At 48.1% G+C, this 10103-nt stretch overlaps 2 protein-coding genes across 2 annotated transcripts in view; both read left to right on the forward strand.

Annotated features, from left to right (window-relative positions):
* The window catches only part of LOC112072195 (zinc finger MYND domain-containing protein 15), a 7680-nt gene extending 5038 nt beyond the window's left edge, over positions 1-2642 (forward strand). The window contains exons 2-5 of the mRNA XM_070439693.1: positions 420-547; positions 1569-1627; positions 1760-1920; positions 2183-2642. Coding sequence (XP_070295794.1) covers positions 420-547; positions 1569-1627; positions 1760-1920; positions 2183-2372 — 538 coding nt within the window. The 3' untranslated portion in view covers positions 2373-2642. The remainder of the gene's footprint in view (positions 1-419; positions 548-1568; positions 1628-1759; positions 1921-2182) is intronic.
* A 3972-nt stretch (positions 2643-6614) lies between these two features.
* On the forward strand, positions 6615-9981 carry paqr9 (progestin and adipoQ receptor family member 9). Its single transcript, XM_024139613.2, has one exon. It carries the CDS (start codon positions 8092-8094, stop codon positions 9376-9378), a length of 1287 nt encoding a protein of 428 aa, XP_023995381.1. The 5' UTR covers positions 6615-8091; the 3' UTR covers positions 9379-9981.
* The last annotated feature ends 122 nt before the right edge of the window (positions 9982-10103 follow it).

Here is a 10103-nt window from a genome sequence, read left to right on the forward strand (position 1 = left end):
TACCCCGTCCCCCCTGAACAACCCCCGTCCCCCCTTGAAACGACACCCCGTCCCCCCGCTGAACGGCAACCCGTCCCCCTGAACGACACCCCGTCCCCCTCTGAACAACCCACCCCCGTCCCCCCTGAACAACACCCCGTTCCCCCTGGAACGACCACCCCGTCCCCCCTGAACGACACCCCGTGCCCCTATGAACGACACCCTGTCCCCCTGAACGACACCCCGTCCCCCTTGAACCAATAACTTCACAACTCACCAGTCTTTGCGATGTTTAGTACAGGTTTGTTCATGTAAATACAAGTTCCAGGTGGACTATATGGTTTCCTATAAGTGGATTGTAAGAGCCAGTTAGTTTTGCAGGCGTTCCAGAGTCTGACCAATCTGTTCCTCCCCTGTTCACCGTTTTGTTGCTCATCCAGGACGGCCGTGTCAACCTGGTCTAACCCCAGCTTCACCCCGGATGAGAAGTTGACCGGAGGAGCATTCGGGTTCAAAGGTTTTTACCGCAGGGCCTATCACATGCTGACGACAGCCGGCCTGGCAATTGGTGAGTATACTTTATGTTGGGAGTGTGTGTGTGTGTTTTTTGTTGTTGTGTTGCATGTGTTCGTGGCATGTGCGTGTGTGCCGTACGAGCGTGCTATGTGCGTGCTGTTTCTGTATGCAAAACAGGACCTTGATGTGGGTGTCCTGTTGTATTGTGAGCTTGTGTGTGTTCTACTTCATTGTGCACTTGTACATCCTGTGTACACGTCTGTCTCCAGTGGCTTCCTGACAGTGTTATCGACGGGTATTGTTGGAATCGCTGAATAGACGAAGTGAAGGGAGATCTGGTTTTCCTTCCTGAACTTACAGCCCTTTGATTTCTTAACAAGTAACTATGACCCCCCTGAGAGGAGGAAGGTTCCTACCACTTGTCTGTTAAAACAGCGGGTAAGGTACGATGATACATGTAAACAGGGGTAGTTACTGTACATGTAAAACAGGAAGTAGTACTGGTACTGTAAACAAGTAGTACTTACTGTAAAACAGTGTGTATTTTACTGACTGTAAAAAACAGTAGAAACTATGTACTGTTAAAACAGGTCGGTAGCACTGTGCTGTTAAAACAGGGTGGTACTGTACTGTAAAACAGGGTAATGATAGTACTGTTAAAACATGGGGCTAGAACTGTAAACCAGGGTAGAACTGTTTTTAAAACAGTGGTAGCTCACTGTACTGTTAAAAACAGGGTAGTACTGTACTTAAAACAGGGTAGCACTGTGCTGTAAAACAGGGTAGTACTGTACTGTAAAACAGGGTAGTACTGTACTGTAAAACAGGGTAGTACTGTAAACAGGGTAGTACTGTACTGTAAAACAGGGTAGTACTGTGCTGTAAAACAGGATAGCACTGTACTGTAAAACAGGGTAGTACTGTGCTGTAAAACAGGGTAGCACTGTACTGTAAAACAGGGTAGTACTGTACTGTAAAACAGGGTAGCACTGTAACGCAGACAAGTGTGTTAGGGGACATGAGGACGGAAAGCTGGAATGTGTGTGTGTGTGTGTCCATTGTCCATCCAACAGGCTTCAGACCGGCGATCCTGCTTCAGGAGTCGTGGCTCAGTATACTCCCTAGGCTCCAGGTAACACACACACCACCCCCCCTTTCCTACCAAGATGTTATTCAAACCACTCCATATCTACTGACGCCAACCTTTTCCACATTCTACCAGTGGGACTGATCATGTGACTGACAGTTCTTCCTGTCTCTGTAGTCCCTGAGGGTTCCAGCCTACTTCTGTGAGGTCGGAGAGTTGAGCTGTGAGTGCAGCCAGCAGGTGATGAGTCAGGCCACCGGGGGCACCCTCTCCCCTCCACACGTCAACCCCTTCCACTGCCCCCTGCGTATCACTGGAGGAGATAACATGCTGCCCTGGTGAGGGAGGGACTCCTTCCTTAGAGCTGTTGGGGGGGCAATATCTTCTGGTATACTTCTCTCTCTCTCTCTCGCTCTCTCTCTGTCTCTCTCTGTCTCGCTCTGTCTCTCTTCTCTCTCTCTCTCTGTCTCTCTCTGTCCGTCTCTCTCTCTGTCTGTCTCTCTCTGTCTCTCTCTGTCTCTGTCTGTCTCTCTCTGTTTTGTGTTAACCCTAAGCCTAAGAAAGTGCTTGCTATATCACCTGTCCTCCTCTCCCTCCCAGGTATTCCAATGCCTTCATCTTCCATCTGAGGTACAAGCCCCTACATAGTGAGAAACGACCTTCTGTGGCCTACCCCAAAGCCCCGCCTCTGCAGGTAGAGCCGGCCAATCAGGAACCTGACTACCCTGTGAAGATGAGTCGCAGGGATAGGAAGCAGGCCGCCCGCAATATGCCCCGCAAACGCAAATGATGATAACGACATGCACACATGTACGCACTCAAACACAAACAATACACACTGGCACACACACACACACACTGGCACACACACACACACACAGTGGCACACACACACACACACTGGCACACCACACACACTGGCACACACACACACTGGCACACACACACACACACACTGCGCGTGCGCACACAAGGTTACTCTCAATGACCAGACTCAGGGCAGACTAACACTTTAGCTGAACTAGCCTTTTCATTAAAAAGACCAATCATAGACTCTTCAGTGAATGCCGTGCCAGTTTGTTTTGTGGTTACACATTCTCAATAGTTTATATTTTGATGTTTCAATTATGTTTAATCCTCCGCATATCAACGCCCTTAGGGTCCATTCCTTCTACAAGATAGTGTAGTCTACTGTTAACCACGTGACTGGTAAGATGACTTATTATGTAGGCTAGAGTTTGTGTGGCTGTGACATTCTTTATCTTGTACAGACAGAGATATTAGAGGGGAGGAAGAGAGAGAAGAGATACATTACATGTTAACAACCAAGACCCGTTCATTCCCCTGTAGTTAGGACCTTATGTACTAGAGAGAGAGAGAGAGAGAGAGAACACCAAATAATGCATGCAGAGCAGAATTAGGCCGATACCCACTAATTATCAAAATCCAGAAAAGAGCCGTTAAATTCTACAACCACCTAAAAGGAAGCGATTCCCAAACCTTCCATAACAAAGCCATCACCTACAGAGAGATGAACCTGGAGAAGAGTCCCCTAAGCAAGCTGGTCCTAGGGCTCTGTTCACAAACACACCCCACAGAGCCCCAGGACAACAGCACAATTAGACCCAACCAAATCATGAGAAAACAAAAAGATAATTACTTGACACATTGGAAAGAATTAACAAAAAAAACAGAGCAAACTAGAATCTATTTGGCCCTAAACAGAGAGTACACAGTGGCAGAATACCTGACCACTGTGACTGACCCAAACTTAAGGAAAGCTTTGACTATGTACAAACTCAGTGAGCATAGCCTTGCTATTGAGAAAAGGCCGCCGTAGGCAGACATGGCTCTCAAGAGAAGACAGGCTATGTGCACCACTGCCCACAAAATGAGGTGGAAACTGAGCTGCACTTCCTAACCTCCTGCCCAATGTATGACCATATTAGAGAGACATATTTCCCTCAGATTACACAATCCACAAAGAATTTGAAAACAAATCCAATTTTGATAAACTCCCATATCTACTGGGAGAAATTCCACAGTGTGCCATCACAGCAGCAAGATTTGTGACCTGTTGCCCCAAGAAAAGGGCAACCAGTGAAGAACAAACACCATTGTAAATACAACCCATATTTATGCTTATTTATTTTAACTTGTGTGCTTAACCATTTGTACATTGTTACAACACTGTTATATATAAATATAAACATTTGTAATGTCTTTATTGTTTTGAAACTTCTGTATGTGTAATGTTTACTGTTAATTTGTATTGTTTATTTCACTTTTGTATAATATCTACCTCACTTGCTTTGGCAATGTTAACACATGTTTCCCATGCCAATAAAGCCCCTTGAATTGAATTGAGAGAGAGAGAGAGAGAGAGGGGGGGGGGGAGAGAAGAGATACATTACATGTAACAACCAAGACCCGTTCATTCCCCTGTAGTTAGGACCTTGAGAGAGAGAGAGAGAGAGAGAGAGAGAGAGAGAGAGAGAGAGAGGAAAAGGAGACCTCACAGATCCACGTAAGAGAGAGAGAAAGTTCCTAAGCGTACAATACTTCTAAAAACAAATACATAATGTAAATGATACAGTAACAAAACACTAAAATGACAGGCCAAACCCATATGCTCCCTCCCTATCCACCCATATGCCCCCTACCTATCCACCCATATGCTCCCTCCCTATCCACCATATGCTCCCTCCCTATCCACCCATATTCCCCCTCCCTATCCACCTATATGCTCCCTCCCTATCCACCCATATTCCCCCTCCCTATCCACCCATATGCCCCCTCCCTATCCACCCATATGCTCCCCCCATCCACCCATATGCCCCCTCCTATCCACCTATATGCTCCCTCCCTATCCACCCATATTCCCCTCCCTATCCACCCATATGCTCCCTCCCTATCCACCCATATTCCCCTCCCTATCCACCTATATGCTCCCTCCCTATCCACCCATATGCCCCTCCCTATCCACCCATATTCCCCCTCCCTATCCACCCATATGCTCCCTCCCTATCCACCCATATGCCCCCTCCCTATCCACCTATATGCTCCCTCCCTATCCACCCATATGCCCCTCCCTATCCACCCAATGCTCCCTCCCTATCACCCATATGCTCCTCCTATCCACCATATGCTCCCTCCCTATCCACCCATATGCTCCCTCCCTATCCACCCATATGCTCCCTCCCTATCCACCCATATGCCCCCTCCCTATCCACCTATATGCTCCCTCCCTATCCACCCATATGCCCCCTCCCTATCCACCCATATGCTCCCTCCCTATCCACCCATATGTCCCTCCCTATCCACCCATATGCCCCCTCCCTATCCACCTATATGCTCCCTCCCTATCCACCCATATGCCCCTCCCTATCCACCATATGCTCCCTCCCTATCCACCCATATGCTCCCTCCCTATCCACCCATATCTCCCTCCCTATCCACCATATGCTCCCTCCCTATCCACCCATATGCTCCCTCCCTATCCACCCATATGCTCCCTCCCTATCCACCCATATTCCCCCTCCCTATCCACCCTCCCTATCCACCCATATGCTCCCTCCCTATCACCCATATGCTCCCTCCCTATCCACCCATATGCTCCCTCCCTATCCACCCATATGCTCCCTCCCTATCCACCCATATGCCCCTCCTATCCATAACCGCTTGGCCCATCCCATCATCCCCCAACAGAACTTTGGGGACAAACTGATTCCTGATCAGTTAATTAACTCTAAATCACGTGCTTGTAAATCAATGGCCTCTTGTGTGCCTCCAAATGATTCTAGTTCAGTGTGTTTAGTTCCTCACAGTTCTATCCAAGTTAACCTCAGACAGAGGTTGTTGCGTAGGCTATATGTGATAACGTGAAATCTCACAGCACGTTCTGAACTGCTCTGAAAACAAAGAAACTAAATCGTCCACATGGCTGGCTGCCACCTTTGAAATGATCAGGAGGATTGACCATTATTATATTTATTTATATGGCACACTGTCCGACATATAGGGGGATGGGTGGGTAGGGGGCTATGGGGTCCTCAGCTAGTAGAGATGGGTAGGGGGCTATGGGGTCCTCAGCTAGTGGAGATGGGTAGGGGGCTATGGGGTCCTCAGCTAGTAGAGATGGGTAGGGGGCTATGGAGTCTCAGCTAGTGGAGATGGGTAGGGGCTATGGGGTCCTCAGCTAGTGGAGATGGGTAGGGGCTATGGGGTCCTCAGCTAGTGGAGATGGGTAGGGGGCTATGGGGTCCTCAGCTAGTGAGATGGGTAGGGGGCTATGGGTCCTCAGCTAGTGGAGGTGGTAGGGGGCTATGGGGTCCTCAGCTAGTGGAGGTGGGTAGGGGGCTATGGGGTCCTCAGCTAGTGGAGGTGGGTAGGGGGCTATGGGGTCCTCAGCTAGTAGAGATGGGTAGGGGGCTATGGAGTTGCATTATCTCCAAGAGGTCACTCACTTGTCTTGTTCCATTAGAGAATTACTTATAAGTTGAAACCATGTAATGTCTAATTGAATTACTTTGTTAGTGAGAACTTTTCATTTGATTTTTCTCCAATAGTGTTTTCTGGATTATATTGTTGCAATGCATTCTGGTTTTTCGCTGTTTACAGTGTGGGGCTAAAAAAAACACTTCACTTCAACCAGTAAAATTCCTCTTTGGCTACAGCCTATGTCAATGAGCGTTAGCATTCTAGCTAACAACTGCTGCATGCAAAATAGTTATTTTGCAAAGATCACAACCAAATATAATCATAGCGACTGTTCAAGCAAGAATCAAAACATCATTGTAAGGTATGAGAATCTCCCAAATATATTTTGTTTAGAAGTAATAAAAACGTAAATGTAGGCTTTGTTGAATGTGCGCAGATGGTGATGGCTTTCTGACTGCAGCCAAGAGTCGCGCGCAACGGTGAGTGACGTCATGGTGTCGTGTACTGGAAAGGAGTCTATTTCATTTGAATGACGTCAGAGCTTTTATTTATAGTTTTAAAAAAACATGCAAACGCTTTTTGTTGTCGGCTGCCTGCTGATGTAGCCTAGTGCGTGTCACTGAACAACTGTGTAGCGCAGAGAAAGGGAGAGAGAGAGAGAGAGAGGCTATTCACCTCCAACCGGCACCAGCACAATGCATTATCTAAGCAGGTTGTACGGCGCATTCTAAACAGATAGCGGCACAGACTGTTCTGAGTCTACAACCACGGAGAAACAAACACCACAACAACCGGACCGTCTTGAGTAACGGAAGGGGAAGGTAGCCTTTTTAGCAGCCTACCGCTACGCATGTTGACGCTATACTCTGTAACAACCCCCTGTTTTCTCTCGCTCTGTCCGTCTTTATCAAGGACTGCGAAGGACGAACGGGAAAGTAACAAAAAGTATTCGTTGAGATAGTCACATGACCTACAGAATTTACAAGCTGTCAGTACCGGCTCACGGAATGGAAAAGCTTTCCGGCCGGCGTCGCAGCTACTTGAAAATAATTGGGTAATAACGGAAGATCTTCATACTGGAAAACAAAAACAAATGGCAGAATAGATGAACACGAATTTACACGAACACGGCTCCGTTCATGTGTGAACTATTTTCCCATTAGGTAAGACAAACCTGAATATTTGAACGGACGTGAGTGACCTTGTTTCAAGGGCTAGAGTTACTGCAACATCCTGTTTCTCTCTACATTCTCCGGGGGATTTATTTGGCACCAATCGGCGACTTTGATGAATTAAACCGGGACGAGAATTCTGGACTAAAGACCGTGAATAATAAATAGTGCGCTCAACCGTGCGAAGTTCCTCTGATAGCCCCGCCTACCCCAGCATGACCCACATTACCTAGTTCGGAGGGATGACATTTCGAGTACGGGTACCTGTCTTTTGGCTTTGACAGACAACAATTGACGTTCAACTCCATTGAACCTTGAAGGACGTGAAGTGAGACGTATTTTTTTTTCTTCATTCTGTACCTTTCACTCAGTTTGCCATTGAATAACGGAAACGATGCGTTATTATAAAGGCTGCGTACATGTGTATTAGGCAATGATAGCCTATATCAAGGTCTTGATTGCTGGATGTGTCTAAATCTTTTGGACTTACCTGGGGGTCAAGAAACAACTGAGAGGAGACGTAATTATCATGAGCGTTTCCCTCTGAAGCACTGGATTAAGGGAATTTCCTGTATAACACCTGTCTTTTTTTTAAATTTACATGCGGGAAGAATAATTCTACTGACTCAGGGATTTTCATGCTCATGAAAACCATTTTCATTAATGGTGCTATAAGGATTACACTTTATGAAACGTGCATTTGGTTTTGATACTGTTATTGAGATCAAAGGTTTGCATGAGAAGGGAATTTTTGACAATGAAAAAGGGAGAAAAAAATTGACAGGAAATCATCGGGGATTATGACATCAGATGCTGTCTGTCAATAATGAAGAGGACCATGCTGTGATTGACAGCTAGATCAATAAAAGCCAGCCAAGAGGATCCGAGGGCATTTTTATGGCAATGACGACAAAAGAACAAGTGCTTTTAAGGACAGAGCAAGTAGAGCGTGTTCAACCCCTCAACAGAGATTTATTGAAGCCAACCAATCATCAAACAGTCCGTCCTTCTCCTCATCCAATCATGTTCTTGAATTGCGGCCAATTGCTGCCACCCCTGCTGCGGCACGCGGATGTCCCAGCCCGCATCACGGAGAGCTTCATCCTGTCCGGTTACCGCTTCCCCAACTACAGCCTCGCCCAATGCCTGCTCTCGGCCTTCCGGCCCACCAATGAGACCGGCAACTTCTGGACCCATTTCCTGCCAGTCTTCATCTTTGCCTTCTACTTCCTGGAGCCGTTCGGTTTGGAGGGCGCTCCGCCCACCGGCGACCCTTTCTTCTACCCGCTGTGGAACTACTTCACGGGGGTGTTGTGCCTGTTGATGGCTAGCAGTATGGCTCACCTCCTCAACTCCATGTCTCTGGTCATAAGGGAGGTGTGCTTTTTCGTGGATTATGGAACCATCAGTGCTTACACCGTCGGGTCTTCTTTGGCCTACTACTACTATATCCACCCCAGGGCGGGGATCCTGGAACTGGGGATTGGGAGACACAACAACACCCACCAGGACACTTCATCGTCATCATCGTTGTCCTCGGCCATGCCAGAGTTCAGCGTGTTTTTCGAGACCTTATACATCCCCAGCTCCTGCCTGGTGGCCATCATCTGTGTCTTGGCCTGCTGCAACACCCGTCAGCGCTGGAGGACCTACCGCTATATCATACGTACCCTGGTATTCCTCCTGCCCTTCCTCGTGGCCTCCACGCCCATCTTCTACCGCCTCCTCCACTCCTCCCCCTACCTCCCAACCTCCTCCTCCTTCTCCTCCTCCGCCTCCATGGCTCAGTTCTTCTGTCGACACTGCTTCTGGCTGGTGGTGTCAGCCCTGTTCAACATTAGCAAGATCCCTGAGCGACTGTCACCCGGTAGGTTTGATATCTGGGGTCATAGTCACCAGTGGTTCCACGTCTGCACCTTCCTGTCCATCCTCGATGAACTTCATATGATCAATGGGGAAGTGAGGGCTATACTCCTTCACCCAGTCCTGGTGGTCCCCCCAGCCACCCCTCCACACCTCCCCGGCCCCACCTTAGCCTCCACCTACGGGGTGATGCTGGTCCTCCAGGCCTCCATCGCCTCCATCATCGCCTGGTTCTCCTGGTGCGCCAACAGCATCTACAAACACCAGGGAGACCAGTTGGAGAAAGAGTTCCTCACTAAAAGACATCTGAAGTGTCACTGATATTGGGGTCTGATTTGATGAAGACCTCTGACTTTAATTTCAAGACGAAGGCCAGTCATTTAGTAGATTTATTGACGTCATGTATTTCATCACTTGAACAATGCAGCACATATCGTTTATGGAGGTTCGAGAGGTTACCACTCACGTAATATAAAAAAAAAGTAGCATGTTGTTTTCATGTATTGTTTTCATTTGTAGTCACTCTGTAACATTCACTAGTTCTGTAGCCTACTTTGTCTTTACCTTCACCCAGTGGTTTCCCCCTTTTCCTCGTCCTTGGACTATGTGGGTAACTTTACCTTTGAAAGGGTAAGTGGCGGTCAGCTAATATTCAAGGGTTTTTGTTTTTAAAGTTCACCATGGGGGTGCAATTTGGTCCACTGGATTAGGAACAGTATTTTGTGGGGTTGGAACCTGGGGTTCAGTCATGTCCCCCGGGATTCAGTCATGTCCCCCGGGGTTCAGTCATGTCCCCTGGGGTTCAGTCATGTCCCCCGGGGTTCAGTCATGTCCCCTGGGGTTCAGTCATGTCCCCTGGGGTTCAGTCATGTCCCCTGGGGTTCAGTCATGTCCCCCGGGGTTCAGTCATGTCCCCGGGGTTTCAGTCATTCCCGGGGTTCAGTCAATGCCCCGGGGTTCAGTCATGTCCCCCGGGGTTCAGTCATGTCCCCTGGGGTTTCAGTCATGTCCCCTGGGGTCAGTCATGTCCCCTGGGATCAGTCATG

The sequence above is a fragment of the Salvelinus sp. IW2-2015 genome, unplaced genomic scaffold (genome assembly GCF_002910315.2).
Source record: "Salvelinus sp. IW2-2015 unplaced genomic scaffold, ASM291031v2 Un_scaffold1853, whole genome shotgun sequence".
Taxonomy (NCBI): domain Eukaryota; kingdom Metazoa; phylum Chordata; class Actinopteri; order Salmoniformes; family Salmonidae; genus Salvelinus; species Salvelinus sp. IW2-2015.

What these genes read in the sequence shown, in the direction of transcription:
- paqr9 (XM_024139613.2), top strand. Translation starts at nt 8,092, where the DNA reads ATGGCAATGACGACAAAAGAACAAGTGCTTTTAAGGACAGAGCAAGTA.